Source organism: Ahaetulla prasina, chromosome 1 (genome assembly GCF_028640845.1).
Source record: "Ahaetulla prasina isolate Xishuangbanna chromosome 1, ASM2864084v1, whole genome shotgun sequence".
NCBI classification, from domain to species: Eukaryota; Metazoa; Chordata; class Lepidosauria; order Squamata; family Colubridae; genus Ahaetulla; species Ahaetulla prasina.
This window is the reverse complement of record NC_080539.1, coordinates 374,939,391-374,958,540: the sequence shown is the minus strand read 5'-3', so window position 1 is coordinate 374,958,540 and position 19,150 is coordinate 374,939,391. Positions and strand designations below refer to the sequence as shown.

Below are 19,150 nucleotides of genomic sequence, written 5' to 3'. Positions count from 1 at the left end.
AGTCCCTCTCTGTGAGAGCGCACGGGTCAGTGGGAGGCAAACAGTGGCAGTAGGCAGTCCCGTAAGTAACCCGGTCCTAAGCCATGGAGCGCTTTAAAGGTGATAACCAACACCTTGAAGTGCACCCGGAAGACCACAGGCAGCCAGTGCAGCTTGCGCAGGATTGGTGTTATATGGGAGTTCCGAAAGACCTTGGAGTTTTCATATCAAATGGTTTAAGTACCAAAGCCCACAGCAACTACATCGCAAAAAAGGCTTTAAGAGTTGTAAACCTAATCTTGCGTAGCTTCTTCTCCAGAAAGATTACAATACTAACCAAAGCATACAAAACATTTGCTAGACCAATTCTTGAATACAGCTTGCCTGTCTGGAACCCACACCTTATTTCAGACATTAATACAATTGAACACATCCAGAAATATTTTACAAGAAGAGTTCTCCACAACAAAATACCTTATGCCACCAGACTTGAAATCCTGGGTTTAGAAAATTTAGAACTCCGCCGCCTTCTGCACGACCTGTGTTTAACTCATAAAATCATCTATTGCAATGTCCTTCCTGTTGAAGACTACTTCAGCTTCAATCGCAACAATACACGAGCACACAAAACTTAAAGTGAACCGCTCCAATCTTGATTGCAGAAAATATGACTTCAGTAACAGAGTTGTTAATGTCTGGAATGCACTACCTGACTCTGTGGTCTCTTCCCAAAATCTCCAAATCTTTAACCAAAAACTATCTACTATTGACCTCACCCCATTCCTAAGAGGTCTGTAAGGGGCATGCATAAGAGCACCAGTGTGCCTATCGTTCCTGTCCTAGTGTTCCCTATGATTGTATCAAATTCATATAGTTATTTCATGCTTATGCTTATATATACTGTTGTGACAAATAAATGAAAAAAAAAAGATTCTTCTGGTTATACCACAAGGCTAGTTGTTCAACCTTCCGTCTGTATGCAGATTCATCATTGTCTTGCTAAAATGGGCAACATCTGTTTGGCTTGCTAACATGCAGTTAAAACACTTTGTGAATAGTCACATCATGTTTATTTCCAATTATATAATGGACAACATTTTCTTGCATTTCATGATTTATTTTAGAAATCAGATTGAATACAGAAACATCCCAAAATCACAGTGCCCAATCTCCACATAAATCAGCAATTCTGTCTCATTATATTCTCTTTACAATTCAGATTTGGCCTCAATAGGATAATGTAGCATTTGGGGAAAAAGATACAAGCCAAGAGACCAGCCCCAGAGGCCAAGATGGAGAAGATCTCCACAGCCACCATGGACTTCCCTTTGGTGCTCAGGTAGGTGGGGATGAAAGTGATCCAAACACTGCAAAAGACCAGCATGCTGAAAGTTATGAACTTGGCTTCATTAAAGCTGTCAGGCAATTTCCTGGCCATAAAGGCCACTGTGAAACTCATAAGAGCCAGGAAACCCAGGTAGGTAAGGACAGCATAAAGCATTGAAATCATACCTTCCTTACATTCTATGATGGCCTCTTCAAACAAGGAATGGAAATCCATGTTCAGAAATGGGGGGGAGGCTGCCAGCCATGTGACACACAAAATTGCTTGGACCAGAGGACAGGCTAAGACAATGGAGATAGTCAGTGGTTTTCCTAAGAGTTTCCTTGTTTTGTTTCCTGGTTTGGTGGCCATGAAGGCCAGAACCACCATGACAGTTTTTGCCAAAACAGAGGAAACTGCCAGGGAAAACAGAATGGCAAAGGCAGTTTGTCGGAAGAGACAGGTGAATTTTCCGGGTTTTCCAATGAAGAGGAAAGAGCAGAGGAAGCAGAGCAGGAGGGAGACCAAGAGGATGTAGGTGAGATCTCGGTTGTTGGCCTTGACAATCGGTGTGTTGTGATGTTTATAGAAAATCATCAGAACTGAAGATGTAATCAGAGAAAGTAAAAGTGCTAGAGAAGCTAAAGCATATCCCAGGGGATCTTGATAGGCAAGGAAGTGGATCTTCTTGGCAATGCATTGGTCCTTGTGCTTGTTGGGGTATTGGTCTTCTGGGCAAGGATCACATTGAGCTGCATCTGAAATCAAGAGTCATTATGTAAGGATTTAAGAACCCTCTGCCATGAGCATTATCTCACTCTCAGGGATGTCATGACTGTCCCCTTTATGTTATGGTCAATCCCCAAAGGAAGTGATGGAATGACCTACTATGAATTTCATCGTGGATCAAACAAAGGCCAACCCTCCTTCTTTATTAATGATGCTATGTTAGTTTAGTCAGAGACATGGATCTATTCATCTCCAGTTGGTCTGGACAGTTTGCTGTGGAAAAAAGGCCCTGTCTGTTCACTGGACACTTGCATGACTATAATAAACCACTTCATACTGGAACTACAAAAAGACTGATATATCTCTCAGCCAGAAATCTTGCTCTTATTTTGTGTTTGTGTGTCCATTATGTTGTTGTGTGTGCTGAGAATGTCCACAATGCAACAGAGGAAGACATAAAAAAGTGGACTGAATATCACAGGTGGGAATGGTCTCTTTTATTGATCCAAAGCAGGGCTCTCTAACCTTGGTTCCTTTAAGACTTGTGGACTTCAACTCCCAGAGTCCCAGAGTCCCAGAGAACTCTGGGAGTTGAAGTCCACAAGTCTTAAAGGGACCAAGGTTGGAGACCCCTGATCCAAAGTGATTTATAGAGAAATTAGTTACAAGGAGAAGGATCTAGAATTGTGCGCCAAGAATTCTGAAAAGGGAAAGGAGGGATTTACAGGGACAATCTCTGTATCCTGAAACTTTGAAGCCTATCAATGCTATGAACAATAATAAAAAGAAATCAATCTTTTGATTCACAAAATGGTTCACTGATCCTGGAAGGTCTATGTTAAGTTCGGGTATTGACGAGGCAGGAGACCAGGTTAGTGACAACAGCTCTTTAATATAGTGTGACCCAGCAAAACTCTGGAGAAAAACCTCTCCTTATATACACTTCAGCCTGAGGCTGCAACCAATCAGAGCGAGATATTTCCGCCTAAAACTCCCGCCAAAACTTACAGTAATACATTACACTCCTTCCCTCCCAGAAGGCACTTTGCCAATATTTGCATATTACTTCTCTACGTAGTCCTGCAGGTACGTGGGGCGTCTCCTGACTCTCCCGGACCTGCGCAGTTCACTTTCTGGAGTTGAGTCGAGCTTGCCGGAGGGACTTTTCGTTCCTCTGAGCTCCTCCTCCCGGCCATCCGGTCCTGGATTATTCGCCGGCTCGGACCTGCTGTCCTCTAGAGGGACCTGAGGGTGTCGCTGGACCTCGCCTGACTCAGATAAGTCTCTGTTTGGTTCTACGCTTTCTGTTTGTTCTCGGCTCCAGTCAGCTGTGGGGTTAATTAAATCATAGTCAGGGCTGGTCTCGCCTAATTCTGCCTTATCGCTCAATCTGTTTCTTAATTGATCTATGTGGCGCCTCCAAACTCTGCCATCGTCTATTTCCACTAGGTAAGATTTGGGGCCCGTTTTGTCTATGACTATCCCCCTCTTCCAGTTTGGGCCGTCGCTGTAATTATGTGCCCACACTGAGTCTCCTATGTTTAATTCCCGGATTCTATCTGGTTTTGTTTTGAACCCGTCCTGCACGTAGTTCGGGTGTAGCCGGTCTAGCGGGCACCGTAGCTTCCGCCCCATTAATAGCTCGGCTGGGCTGCGGCGGTGGCCACACAGGGGTCCTGTGTTGGACGGTTAGGAATCGTCGATTTGTGCCTGCCAGTCTCCGGGGCTGCCGTGATAGCGCTTCTTTGCACTCCGAACAAAGCGTTCAGCAAGGCCGTTCGGCGCGGGGTGGAGCAGGCGCTGAGAGGGCATGTCGGATGCCCTCTTCAGCCAGGTACCCTTCAAATAATGCTGCGGTGAACTGTGGGCGTTATCGGACACGAGGGTGTCCGGTAGCCCGTGCGTGGCGAAAAGGTGTTTTAGTGCTGAAATGACGGCTCCAGCGGTTGTGGATTTCATTAGGATGATCTCCAGCCATTTGGAGAATGCATCCACCACAATTAGAAATGTTTGGCCGTGGAAGGGCGGCAAAATCAATGTGAATGCGGGACCAAGGGCCTTGGGGTTTCTCCCACTCCAACACTGGGGCCGTGGGTGGTAGTGGTCTGGATTCCTGACATACCTGGCATCGGCCAACCCTGTCACTGATTTCCTGTCCATTAGGGGCCACCAGACATAGCTCCTGGCTAGCCCTTCATCCTTACAATTCCTGGGTGACCCTCATGCAGTAGTTCCAGGACTTTTTCCTCAGCTTCTCTGGAACTACCACCCTATCCCCCAGAGCAGGCACCCCTTGCACAGACAATTCCCTCTTTTCTTTACAAATTCTCTAAACGTCGGCGCTGGCCATCCCTTGAACCCAACCGATTACAGTTCTTAAAACAACGTCCCGGTAGGAGGCCCGAGCCACTTCCTGCGATGTGACTGGCCCAGAGTCCCAAGAGTCAATTAGTAGAACGGGGTGCCGGAGTAGGGTCCTCGATTTCCCGGCAATGGGCATCTGCTCAGTGCGTCCGCATGCCCCAGCTCTTTCCAGGTCGATGCTGCAGTTTGTAGAGTAGGCGGCCAAAAGATAGTCCATCTGGTCAGTCCGGGTGATAGTGCCACTGGCGTTGGGCGGTCGCCAGCCAGTAAGCCCAATAGCGGTCTGTGGTCAGTGATAATGTCAAAGTCTCTCCAAAACGTATTCGTGAAATTTTTCACCCCTGACACTATTGCGAGAGCCTCCTATCTAGCTGGCTGTAATTCTCTCAGCCGGGGACATCGTTCGTGAATAGAACGCTATAGGGGCTTCAGTGCCGTTTGGGAGTCTGTGGCTAAGTACAGCTCCTACTCCATAGGGGACGCATCACAAACCAATACTAACGGCAGTCTGTTGTTGTATTGTATTAACAGGCTATCGCTTGATAGCAAACTTTTACTGCCTCAAATGCCCTATTCTCTGACTTCCCCACGACCAAACTGTGTTTTTCCAAGCAATTTATGCAACGGTTCAGCAACGGTTGCCTTGTCTTTTAAAAACACGGCGTAAAGTTTACCAGACCCAGGAAAGCCTGGAGTTCTGTCTTGTTTTTGGGTGCTGGGGCTCTCTTTATCGCCTTGACTTTGCTCTCAGTGGGGTGAATCCTTTTGTCTATTCTATAACCCAGAAATTCAACAGATTCGACCCCTATCTGACACTTGCTTGCTTTAACTTTTAATCCTGCCGCCTAAAATTGCCAAAACTTTCCTTAATCGCTTCCCCAGTTCTCTTAAATCTTCCCCTGATACCAACACATCATCGAAATAGGGCACGACTCCCGGTAACCCTTGTAGGAGTCGCTCCATCAAATTTTGGAATAGCCCCGGGGCCACACTCACCCCAAACTGTAACCGGGGGGACTTAAAGGCACCCGGTGCGTTACAATGGTCTGGGCTTCAGCTGTGCTAGCATCTACGGGTAGCTGTTGGTAGCTTGTGCCAAGTCTAATTTGGCGAAAACTTGTCCGTGCCCTAGTGAGTGCAATAAGTGTTGCACTACTGGAACTGGGTAGGCGCTCTTTTGCAATGCTTTGTTCAAGGTAGCCTTGTAATCGGCACAAATTCTTATGGACCCGTCTGGTTTCATAGGGGTGACGATTATGCCTCCCATTTGGCATGGTCAACTGGCACTAGTATCCCTGGCTGACTAATTTATCTAACTCTTTGTCGATTTTAGGTTTGAGTGCAAAGGAACCCTCCTTGCCTTTAACCTAATGGGAGCTATTTGGGGTCTAAATTGAAGGAGATAGGGGTCCCCTTATACTTGCCTAAACGGTCCTCGAATCGTCTGCGAATTCCTCCATTAGGGCGTTTGCAGGTTGCATCCGCTCGGTGGGCGCCAGTCACCCCATTCCCAACGCCCGGAACCAGTCTAGCCCCAGCAAACTTGGCAAGGTTCCCTCGACTAACGTGATGGGCAGGGTCTTTTCGTATGTTCGTGCTTGACCTCGACGGTCGTTGTCCCTCGAACAGGGATGCGGTTGCCCTGGTAATCCTGCACCGGGCCGTTGTTTCTGTAGCTTGCGCTTTGCGATGTCGCGGCAAGGCTTTCACAAAAGTGTCCCAGGACATGATTGTGATAGCTGATCCTGTGTCTACTTCCAGTCGGCACGATGCGCCTTCAATTGTTGGGTTAGTGAAGATCTTTTCTTGATGCGGGTAGCTGCGTGGTCTATGGTAACAGTCATTCGGTTTGACTTGCGCTCTTTCTTTCCTGTGTCCTTGGTCGCCTTGCCGATTTCGCTCTGATTGGCTGGTTTGAAATTCGGCGGAATGTGGGGTTTGCATCTCTGACTCAGAGCCGCTCTGATTGGCCGATTTGAATTTTTGGCGGGAAGGTTGGGGTGCTCGGCAGACTTGGGCCAGGTGCCCTTCCTTTCACATGAGCAAATGGCGTCCCTGAACTTACATCTTTGGCGCTGATGTCGCCCCTGCAGCTTCCGCATCCCCCCGGGTCTTCCCTTGTCGATTTTCCGGTGTAGTGGACTTCTTCCTCCTCTTCGCTGGTTGACTCACGATAGGTTTCTTCGTGGTGGACTGTGCTCGGCTTTGCGCCCGCCATCGGCGTGAGTCGCTTTGTAAGGTGTCTGCTGCATGGTTGGACATCTCATGGGCTCTGGCTTCGTCCAGGCGTTTGCCAATGTCAGGTTGCTCTTGGCTGCAACCGTCTCCTCAAACGGATGTCTCTGACCCCCGTATAAGTTGTTCCAGCAGCTCTTCGTCCAGATCGCGGTACTCGCAATGCTTGGAGGCTTGTCTCAGGGCTGCCATGTAGTCGCTGATAGACTCGCCTTCTTGTTGCCTCGCTCCCCAAACTCGTACCGTCGAGCGTATTTGGGCGGGGCGGTGCAGTGATTCTTCAGGAGGGTCTGAAGGGTCTGCCACGACACGGAGTGTAGCGGTGTTGGCTCCGCTAGGGCTTCTGCGACGGCGATGACTGCGGACCCACAGTGGCTTATGAAGTAAGCCCGTTTGCGGTTGTCGGAGACTCCCTGTAACTCGTTTGCCTCCAGGAAACTTTCGAAACGGGTCATATATATTCCCCATGTTTCCTGGGCAGGGTCAAACGGAGTGGGTGGCGTGTAGCCGGTCATCGCTGCATTCGCTATCACCTTGCTGGGTTTGATTCTCGTAGTGAGTTCAGCTCTGTTCTGGTGCTCTGCCTCAAGATCCCACCTTCGTCGCCAATGTTAAGTTCGGGTATTGACGAGGCAGGAGACCAGGTTAGTGACAACAGCTCTTTAATATAGTGTGACCCAGCAAAACTCTGGAGAAAAACCTCTCCTTATATACACTTCAGCCTGAGGCTGCAACCAATCAGGAACGAGATATTTCCCGCCTAAAACTCCCGCCAAAACTTACAGTAATACATTACAGTCTATATTTGAAATATGTTTTACCTGTCAGATCAGAAATGCTCCCATCTGAACAAGGAGTACATAGGTAGCAGCAAACCTGCTCACCCTCTGGGACACTTTTCCTCTCTCCTGCCTGGCACCTCTTCATGCCACACCTGGCAAAGGGCACCTTCTGAAAGAGAAAAGAGAAATACTTGAGATGACCGAAACAATGGACATGCTTCATTTATCCACTTCCACGTTCTGTGTCCATCTTCAGATATGGTTCACCAGTGTCTATCAGAAATCTGGAACAGTTCCTGAGGGATTCAGTTCCATGACATTAAAGATCTACCTGTGGATGCTGGAGATTGGAGATTGGAGCTCAGATTTTGGCATGCAAAGGAAGACTTGTGACATTGAGCTGCAGTTTTTATGACACAATAAAACATGAGAATCCAACTGAACGGTGTGAAGAAAAGAAATTCTTTGAGGAGTCAGCGTGTGTTAGCTGAACAGAAAGAGAAGAAATTTGTGGAAACTGAGGCAGCCATGAAGAACTTGATTCTCAGTATGATTTATCAATGTTTCTGTTTCCATGTAACTGGTTTTTTTTATTAATACAATATTTTTTTATTGAGGATAGTAATGGTAGAAGAGTTGGGAATTGATTTGAGTTTTAGAAATTTTGAATATATATGAATTACACTGTCACTTCTATTACCTGTCCACAGGTAAGAATGTATCATTTATTCCATCTCTCTTGAAATGTTTAAATATGAGTGACCCCTATTGCTTCCCAGAGGAAATTCCTCCAGAGCATACTATTTAATTAAAAATAATCCATTGCAATGAGCCTTAATTATTGGGTTTGGGTCCTGTCTTGGATTCTACAGTGGGAATGGTCCTTTATAAATCACTGTTGCCTGCTCTAATGGCCAACTCAGTTACAAGAAGTTCTTTCTAATCTTGACACAAATCAGACCTCAAATGCCTTAAATGCATAACAGGTGTTTCACCAAATGGCTGTCATATTTCCTGATTGAATAATTTAGTTAAGAGGTTCTGCATCCTAACAGGAGAGAATGAATCTTTCTTTCTTTCTTTCTTTCTTTCTTTCTTTCTTTCTTTCTTTCTTTCTTTCTTTCTTTCTTTCTTTCTTTCTTTCTTTCTTTCTTTCTTTCGTCACACAGTATATATAAGCATAAGCATGAAATAACTATATAATATATAAGCATATATATAGGTATGAGTATGTAATATCTATATTAATTGGATATAACGAAAGGAAACCATAGGACAGGAACGGTAGGCACATTTGTGCTCTTATGCACGCCCCTTACAGACCTCTTAGGAATGGGGTGAGGTCAATAGTAGACAGTTTATAATAATAATAACCGAGTTGGAAGGGACCTTGGAGGTCTTCTAGTACAACCCCCTGCCCAAGCGGGAAACCCTACACCATTTCAGACAAATGGTTATCCAACATTTTCTTTAAAATTCCCAGTGTTGGAGCATTTACAACTTCTGCAGGCAAGTTGTTCCACTGATTAATTGTTCTAATCAGTGGAACAACTTGCCTGCAGAAGTTGTAAAAGTTTTTGGTTGAAGCTTTGGGGATTATGGGAAGAGACCACAGAGTCAGGTTGTGTATTCCAAGCATTAACAACTCTGTTACTGAAGTCATATTTTTTGCAATCAAGATTGGAGCGGTTAACATTAAGCTTAAATCTATTGTGTGCTCGTGTATTGTTGCAATTGAAGCCGAATGAATGAATCTTCTAGCTCACCTTTGTAGGCCAGACAATTGTATCAGAGCGAATGGTGAAATCCTGGCCTGGGGGAGCCCCAGGGTTTATTTGCCCAACATTCCTAAGGACAACTGATCGATTGGAGAGGAGAACCCAATTGAGAAGATCATAACGAGCAGATCCCAGTCCATCTTCTGAGAAGGAGACTTCCTCTCCAGCGCTGTTATTGAACTGGACATTCATCAAATGAGGAAGAAGCTGAAACAAAAGTGACCTTCAGAAATTGGAGTAGTTGGTTGAAAGCCACGCATAAGGCATTGTGGCTTCTATCATTTGGTGGCTTCTCAGATACAAAACAGATTATGTAGAAAGCAAACACAGGGTCAGTCAAAAAGGACACAAATGACTATACACTAACCACAAAGTTTGAGGACTAAACACGGTGATCTATCATTCCAAATGTATGATGGAAGGCATGATATTGTTGCCATTATGGAAACTTAGTGGGATGAAACCCATGAACCCATCACAGTTTTCTTTTCCCCCCTCTGCTTCAACAGAATATTATACTAAATTCAGATTTTCTTTCATTTATTTGCTGTTTTAGTTTGTTCCGAAGTTCATTGATATAGTAAGGGGCTATATTTATTTATTTATTTATTCAATTTTTATACCGCCCTTCTCCCGAAGGACTCAGAGCGGTTTACAGCCAAAATAAAAACAACATAAACATAAACAAAAATTAAAAACATATTAAAAAACTTATTCTAAGATTTGGCCAAAGATTAAAACTAACATAAAACCATCATAAAACCCCCATTAAAATTTCGTTAGGCTAGCCCCGCACAGTGGAATAAAAAGGTCTTGAGCTCGCGTTTAAAAGACCGGAGGTCGGGGAGTTGACGCAACCCTGGAGGCAACTCATTCCAAAGGGCAGGAGCCCCCACAGAGAAGGCTCTCCCCCTGGGGGCCGCCAGTCGGCATTGTTTGACTGACGGCACCCTGAGGAGGCCCTCCCTATGGGAGCGCACAGGCCTATGGGCGGCTATCGGTGGCAGAAGGCGGTCCTGTAAGTAACCCGGTCCTGAGCCATGGAGCACTTTAAAGGTGATAACCAACACCTTGAATTGCACCCGGAAGACCACCGGCAGCCAGTGCAAGCTGCGCAGGAGAGGTGTTACATGGGAGCATCGTGGTGCTCCCTCTATTACTCGCGCAGCCGCATTCTGGACCAGCTGGAGCCTCCTGGTGCTCTTCAAGGGGAGCCCCATGTAGAGAGCATTGCAGTAGTCTAGGCGGGAAGGCGGCTATATATATATATATATATATATATATATGTAGGTCTTTGATTGTTCAGGTTTTCTCCCGTGTAAAATTGGAAATGTCTTTTACACGGGAGAAAACCCGAACAACCAAAGACCTACATACAAACACCCGTGAAAACCTCAGAAAACATATATATATATATATATATATATATATATATATATATATATATATATTTATATATATATATATATATATATATATATATATATATATATATATATGGGGCGTGCATAAGAGCAGAAGAGTGCCTACGGTTCCTGTCCTATTGTTTTCTTTCGTTATATCCAATTATTGTTTTATTTCGTTATATCCAATTAATATAGTTATTACATACTCATACTTATATATATGCTCATATATTGTATAGTTATTCATGCTTATGCTTATATATACTGTGCATTTCATGCTTACGCTTATATATACTATGTGACAAAATAAATAAATAAATAAATAAATAAATAAATAAATAAATAAATACATACATACATACATACATACATACATACATACATACAGTAAAGTAAAGGTAAAGGTTCCCCTCGCATATATGTGCTAGTTGTTCTTGACTCTAGGGGGCGGTGCTCATCTCCATTCAAAGCCAAAGAGCCAGCGCTGTCCGAAGATGTCTCAGTGGTCATGTGGCCAGCATGACTGAATGCTGAAGGCGCACGGAACACTGTTACCTTCCCACCAAAGGTGGTCCCTATTTTTCTACTTGCATTTTTTACGTGCTTTCGAAACTGCTAGGTTGGCAGAAGCTGGGACAAGTAACAGGAGCTCACCCCGTTACATGGCAGCACTAGGGATTCGAACCGCTGAACTGCCGACCTTTCGATCGACAAGCTCAGCGTTTTAGTCACTGAGCCACCGTGTCCCTATTGATATAACAGCATCCAATTATTTTAAAGAATATTTCAAATAATACATATGGGAAGTTTGCTCTCTAAGATCTATAGACCGGATACAAAGTGACAGAGATTACCTGCCACGACTGAACACGGGAGATCTTTTTTCCAAACCTCATCCTGGATAGTCGTGATTCAGATCCACACATTGCATGTAACGCGTGTGCCACAGCATAAATGGCATTGTAGACATTGTAACTTTCACCGGTCATGCTTGTTTGAAACATGTAGCTTGGCAGATTTTGTAAATTCTCTTTTCCTGTACAGTATTTTTTCCATTTTATCAAATAGTGACCTGGTTTGTGGAATTCGCAACAAAATACCTTTTTCCACCACAATGGGAGGATCCTATCTCCTTGTGGGGACAAAGGGTGTAAAGAGAGGAGGAAATTTCTGAATTCTGAGATATCTCTGCTGTGATCCCTAAAATGCAGAGACCCCTGCAAGTTCTTTAAAGCATGCCGATCATGATGAAAATCGTTTGCATGTGGTTTCCAATAGGAAGTTAGGATCCAAACTTTCTCACATGGTCTCCTTTCAGGAAACATATAAAAGTTGACAGCCCGAAGAAATTTTTTAATAATTTCAGATTCTCCAAAAGAAAGAATGACTTCAATATTAGCCCATATTTTTGAATGTAAAGTGAATTTTTGCACTTCTTCAACAGAAGTATCATGTTTCACCATTTGAGTGAAGGCCAGGCAGATCTCCTTCTCCATGAGCATTGGCCTCAGAGTTGAGAGGAAACGTTCTCCATTCTCACGATCAGAGGCAATAAACCCAACCCAGTTCCACTGGAAATACAGAAGCAGTTGGATTAAACCCACAAATAGTGGCAATTCCTTGGGATTAATCCGGAAGGAGGAAGGATAAACTCTTCGGTCTCCCTGAATGAACTCAAAGCCAACACTGAGCTGGAAAAAGTGAGAATCTTCTTTAGAAGACAAAAGTAAAGATTGATGGTGACTTTAGTCTGTCATTTGCACCTCTATAACTGTTTGGTTTGGTTCTGCAACCCAACAAGACAGACACAGACTTCAGAGGATAATTAGAACGGCAGAAAAAATAATTGCTACAACCTGCCTTCCATGGAGGACCTGTATACTACACGAATCAAGAAGAGGGCTGTGAAAATATTTACAGACCCCTCACATCCTGGCCATAAATTGTTTCAACTTCTACCCTCAAAACGACGCTATAGAGCACTGCACACCAGAACAACTAGTCAGATGGGCTTGCTGGTCGTGTACCTGGCTCCTTGCTACGTGACAGCTGCCCTGCCCGAGCTCCTGGAGGTGCTTGCTGGGGTGGCAGTTGAGACCCCCAGACTTTTAGTCATGGGGGACTTTAACTTGCCATCTTCCGGCTCGTCATCGACAGTTGCTCGGGAGTTCATGGCTTCCATGACGGCCTTGGACCTGACTCAAGTAGTTGATGGCCCTACTCACATTGGGGGTGGCACTCTGGATCTGATTTTTATCTCTGGTCAGTGGTTGAGAGATCTGGATTTGAAGGAATTAGCTATTGAACCTTTGTCATGGTCAGATCACTCTCTTCTTCGCCTGGACTTTCTGACCGCCATTCAACACCGCAGGGAGACGGAGCCATTACGTTGGTTCCGCCCCAGGCGCCTGATGGACCCGGAGAGGTTCCGGACGGAGCTTGGGCCATTTCCTGAAGGTCTGGCCCACGACACGGCTGAGGAACTGGTTGCGGCCTGGGAACGGGCCGCGGCGGGGGCCTTAGATCGTGTCGTGCCTTTGCGGCCTCTGACCCGGCGCAGGTCCCAAACGACTCCTTGGTTCTCCGAGGAGCTGAGGGGATGAAGCGCCAGAGAAGACGCCTGGAGAGTTCTTGAGGTCTAGCTGCCCGAGGCTGATCGGACACTAGTGAAGTCCTATACTAGGACTTACCTAGTGGCATTGAGGGATGCGAGGCGCTACGCCTCCTCATTGCGCCGGCAGATAACCGCCCAGCCGCCCTGTTTCGGTGACTGCTCCTCCTTCACCAGGGGAGCGGGATGACCCGCTGCAGGACGTGCTGAGGAGTTTAACGGTTATCTATACGATAAAATCGCTCAGCTCGGGACGGTCTGGACCAAAATTGCAGTGACTCAGGGAGGCGTCCGAGGGTGGTCTTGGTGATATTTTATGGGATGAGTTTGACCCTGTGGCTCCGAGGACATGGACAGGTTGTTGGGCAGGTTGAATGCCACCACATGTTTACTGGACCCGTGCCCTCCTGGTTGGTGCTGGCCACCCAGGAGGTGACACGAGGCTGGCTCCAGGCAATTACGAGTGCTTCCTTGGTGGAGGGAGTCTTCCGCCGCCTTGAAAGAGGCGGTGGTGAGACCCTCCTCAAGAAGCCTGCCTTGGACCCGCTGTTTTAGGCAATTATCGTCGTTCCAACCTTCGCCACGGCGAAGGTTGTAGAGAGTATGGTGGCATATCAGTTTCTTACACCTGGATGAAACTGTCTATCTAGACCTGCTCCAGTCCGGTTTCCGCCCGTTACAGCACTGAGACGGCTTTGGTCGCGTTGGTGGATGATCTCTGAGGGCCAGGATAGGGGTTGTTCCTCTGCCCTGGTCCTATTAGACCTCTCAGCGGCTTTTGATACCATCGACCATGGTATCCTGCTGCGCCGTTGAGGATTGGGAGTGGGAGGCACCGCTTATCGGTGGTTCTCTCCCATCTCTCCGATCGGTCGCAGACGGTGTTGACGGGGGCAGAGGTCGGCCCGAGGCGCCTCACTTGTGGGTGCCGCAGGGCGATTCTCTCGCCTCTTGTTCAACATCTATATGAAGCCGCTGGGTGAGATCATCAGTGGCTTCGTGTGAGGTACCAGCTGTACGCTGATGACACCCAGTTGTATTTTTCCACACCGGCCACCCCAATGAAGCTATCAAGTGCTGTCCCGGTGTCTGGAAGCCGACGGGTCTGGATGGGGAGAAACAGGCTCAAGCTCAATCCTCCAAGACAGAGTGGCTGTGGATGCCGGCATCCCGCATAGTCAGCTGCAGCCGCTGCTGACTGTTGGGGCGAGTCATTGGCCCCGATGGAGAGGGTGCGCAACTTGGGCGCCCTCCTGATGAACGGCTGTCCTTTGAAGATCATTTGGCGGCCGCTCCAGGAGAGCTTTTACCAGGTTCGCCTGGTGCGCCAGTTGCGCCTTTCTAGACCGGGATGCCCTATGCACGGTCACCACGCCTCGTGACGCCTCGCCTAGACTACTGCAATGCTCTCTACATGGGGCTCCCTTGAAGGGCATCCGAGACTGCAGTTAGTCCAGAATGCGGCTGCTGGTGATAGAAGGAGCCCTCGTGGCTCCCGGGTGACACCTATCCTGCGAGACTGCACTGGCTACCTGTGGCCTTCCGGTGCGCTCAAGGTGTTGGTGATCACCTTTAAAGCGCCCATGGCATAGGGCCGGGCTATTTACGGGACCGCCTTCTGCTACCGAATACCTCTCACCGACCTGCGCCTCACAGAGAGGGACCTCAGGGTGCCGTCAGCTAGGCAGTGTCGCCTGGCGACACCCAGGAAGGGCCTTCTCTGGGGGCTCCCGCCTCTGGAACGAGCTCCCCAGGACTTCGCCAACTCTCGGACCTTAGAACCTTCCGTCGTGAACTTAAAACACACTTATTCAGGTGCGAGGACTGGATTAGATTTTTAGTTTTTAAATTTTAAATTTTAAATTTTACTGATTTTAATTGGTTTTATTATTTTTAGTTAAATTGGCCGTTAAATATTTCATTTTAAAATTATTTTAAATTTATTGTCTATCTATGTATTTTAATAAGGCTGTACACCGCCCTGAGTCCTTCGGGAGAAGGGCGGTCTAGAAATTTAATTAATAAATAAATAAATAAAAAATAGACACAAGAACAGTTTTTCCCCGAAGACCATCACTCTGCTAAACAAATAATTCCCTCAACACTGTCAAACTATTTACTAAATCTGCACTACTATTAATCTTCTCATCGTCCCCATCACCCATCTCTTTCCACTTATGACTGTATGACTGTAACTTTGTTGCTGGTAATCCTTATGATTTATATTGATATTGATTGGTTCCTGATTGCTTATTTGTACCCTATGACTATCATTAAGTGTTGTAGCTTAGAATTCTTGATGAACGTATCTTTTCTTTTATGTACACTGAGAGCCTATGCACCAAGACAGATTCCTTGTGTGTCCAATCACACTTGGCCAATAAAAAATTCTATTCTATTCTATTCTATTCTATTCTATTCTATTCTATTCTATTCTATTCTATTCTATTCTATTCTATTCTATTCTATTCTAGCCTAGCCTAGCCTAGCCTAGCCTAGCCTAGCCTAGCCTAGCCTAGGGGTCCCCATTGTGTAGTTTATTGACCCCAACAGTCAAGCTGAGTCATTTTGAGAGATAAACTTCTTCCTTTTTTAGGAAGAGCCAGCAATTAACATATTTTCCCTGGTTATGACATGTCAAAATCCAAGGAAAAAAATCCATAAAGCTGGTACAGGGAATAAACTGCAGTGAAAGAGGAGTAAGTCTTGTGTGAGTAATAATTTAGGAAGGAATTCCTTCTGACAGGTACAGACATATTACTTTATGTATCTCTTAGAGGAAGAACCAACAATTAACAGATTTTCCACTGTTGTGACATGTCAGAATCTAAGGAAACAAGTAATCAATTTGTGTAGGAATTAAACTGCAATGGAAGTATGGCTACCATTTAATAAATAATAAATTACAAAGGACTTCCACTTGGCAAGTACAAAAACATTGCACTACGTACACTATCTCTCAGTGGTTATGTAAAATATAGCTTGACACATGAAATATAAAAATGAATCCAACTATAGCATTAATTGTCTAAGTCATATGCTATTGATGTTCCCCCCTCCCTTTTGGTGTCATCTTGGACTTCTGTGTGTGCTTCTGCGGTTTGTCTACTCCATAACTATATCTGAAGGAGCCCCCTTACCTGTGGGACCTTGAAGATGCTGAAGATGGAGGACATCAGCATTGACAATTTGGGATTGTCTCCTCCAATGACCGAGAGCAGAGTGTCCTCCTGGTCACATTTATAACCTGGAACCATTTGATCACGTGTGGAGAGGAGAAAGAGGCTGATCAAAGAAACCCTTTTCCTCCAATAGGCATTGTCATACATGTTGACGCCCAGAGTGATATTGGGAAGGAGAACCAGATCCTTGTTGATCTCCCTCACTGCAAACACCAAGGCCATGAACAGCTGGTAGTTATTAGGTGTGGGTCTACAGTGAGAGAAACATTGTGAAATGTCACAGCAGCACAGGTGTGTGTGTTGGTGGAGTTTGCCTTGTCTTCTTTAATGGGTTGTTTTTGGGGAAGATGTTTCTTGATTAAAATACTTTGAATTTAAATACACAGGCATATTACGTATATTATGTAAGCTTTGAAAAACGGAGTAGAGGAATGAATATTCACCTGGAGATGAAACTTCCTTTTAACAATTCTGAGAATGACCACAACTTCCTTTCTCCTAAGGTCACACCACACCACATTCAAAGAAATGAGATCTGAGATGATAACATATGTACCACTTCAGGCTTGTGCCCAAAGCACAGGTAGTCTTTGACTTACAACCATTTGTTTAGTGACCGTTGCAACATCTCCATAGATCATGTGATCAAAATTCAGGAGCTTGGCAACTGGCATGTATTTATGATCGTTGCAGTATCTCAGAGTTATGGGATTATCTTTTGCAGTCTTCTGGCAAAGCAAAATCAGTAGGGAATCCAGATTCACTTAACAACCAGGTTACTAACTTAACAACTGCTACGATTCACTTAACAACGGTGGCAGGAAAAGGTCATCAAACGGGGTTAAAATTCACTTAACAACCCTTGTGGAAATTTTGGGCTCACTTATAAGTTGCATGTCAAGGACTACCTGCACAAGAAGATATAGATTGGAGCCACTGCTAGACATTTCCCTTCAGGAATTGCTTGTTAGCATGGCCACTGTACGACAGTAATATTCCCCCTGCCTTACACTCTACCGTCTTCATTGAGGCCACCTCAGCCTGCTTGTGTGTTACAGACAAGCGTCAATTTGTAATGTCCTTCCTGTCAAAGACTACTTCAGCTTTAATTGCAATAATACAAGGGCAACCAATAGATTTAAACTTAATGTAATCCGCTTTAATTTAGATTGCAGAAAATATGACTTCTTAACAGAATCATCAGTGCTTGGAATACTTTACCTGACTCTGTGGTCTCTTCCCATAATCCTAAAAGCTTCAACCAAAAACTTTCTATTATTGACCTCACCCCATTCCTAAGAGGACCATAGTGTATAAGCGTTAATAAACGTGCCTACCGTTCCTGTCTTATTGTTTTTCTTTTCTTCTTCCTATATATGTTTATATGTGTATATACTATATAATCTTTTTGTATGATGTTGTGACAAAATAAATAAATAAATAAAATTTGGGACATGAAATTACAGCTAGCTTTGCTCAGAAGAAGACGCAGCTTAGAGCAGGGGTCAAAAGTTGGTTGGATTTTTGAGAAAGGAGACAAGCCTATTTTTCTGTATCATGGACCATTTCTTCAAGACAGGCAACCTTTGCTGAGCACAAGACTCAAGTGAGGTCTCAGCAAAGATTTACCATTATTCATAAGCACTGCTGATTGCAAAACCGAGTTTTGAGTTTTTTACAGTAGTCCACACTGGAAAAGCTTTCAACTGGTACCTGAGACTTCAGTCATGATTTTGTGTCCAAATTAAAAATGTAAGTCAAGTTCTTCAGGAGGCCAATAAACTTCCTAAAATGTTATCCCTCCTCACGCTTTATGTAATTTATCATCTTCCTGTTAAAGAGTTTAGAAATCAAATCTAGCCTATTTAATTAGTTTGGCACTTTATTGAGAAAGGCACAAAGATTTGAACTATACTAGGAAACTGAAACATCATGAGAACAAATCTTTCTGAGCAAACACAGCACAATAACCTAGATATTTGAACTCCAGGTAAAACTTACAAATATGGGAGAGAAAACCAGTATGGGTCTCTATTAAAATTTAAATAAGTGTCCCAATAGTTCCCCAAGGGCAAATTCCCACCAATAATGAGATCACCAGGCCTGTAATAGCGTTCCTGAATCTTGTAAGGTTGTGGCAACACACAAAAGGTTTGTATCTTCTGAGCAATAATTGGAGGCAGGAGCCAGAAGAACAGCAGCAGCAGGAGAGGAAGCCCAGTCATTCTTGTCACCTTCCCTCCTAGATCAGAAATCAAGATTGTACAGAAGCTGAATTGCAGGCTTCACTTTAAATTTTACTAGAGCATTAACAGGATAAACACAGAACATGCCACCTGGATGGCTTCATATAAAAAACGATTTAAAAAAAACACTAAATGGCTAGAAACAAAATTAGTAGCCAGCATGGGTTTGTTTAAAACTGATCATGCCAAACCAATCTTATTTAATTCTTTGACAAATCGACTAAATTAGTAGACCAGCAAAATGCTATGGACATAATATACTTAGACTTCAGCAAGGCATTTGACAAAGTAGACCACAATCTACTTCTTATATATACTATATAATCTTTTTATATGATGTTGTGACAAAATAAATAAATAAAAAATAAATAAATAAAATAAATAAACTAGAAAAATGCGGGATAGACAACAGCAACACTAGATGGATTTGTAGCTGCTGATAAACTCAACTCAACGAGTAGTCCTTAATGGTACTACATCCACATAGAGGGAAGTAAGCAGTGGGGTACTGCAA

General features: G+C 44.6%; 1 protein-coding gene across 1 annotated transcript; it reads right to left on the bottom strand.

The window, feature by feature from the left end:
* Window positions 1-1,159: 1,159 nt before the first annotated feature.
* Window positions 1,160-17,698, bottom strand: LOC131188316 (vomeronasal type-2 receptor 26-like). The gene is made up of 5 exons (XM_058163520.1): window positions 17,679-17,698; window positions 16,349-16,640; window positions 12,058-12,168; window positions 7,453-7,582; window positions 1,160-2,061 (listed from the first exon to the last, which is right to left on the bottom strand). Exons 1-5 carry the CDS (start codon window positions 17,696-17,698, stop codon window positions 1,160-1,162), a joined length of 1,455 nt encoding a protein of 484 aa, XP_058019503.1.
* Window positions 17,699-19,150: the final 1,452 nt, after the last annotated feature.

Coding starts and splice junctions, on each gene's coding strand:
- LOC131188316 (XM_058163520.1), bottom strand. CDS start 17,698: ATGGTCCTCTTAGGAATGGG. Junction 16,641..17,678: donor ATGGTCCTCTTAGGAATGGG/GTGAGGTCAATA, acceptor CTCTCACTGTAG/ACCCACACCTAATAACTACC. Junction 2,062..7,452: donor GAGCATTTCTGATCTGACAG/GTAAAACATATT, acceptor TCTTGATTTCAG/ATGCAGCTCAATGTGATCCT.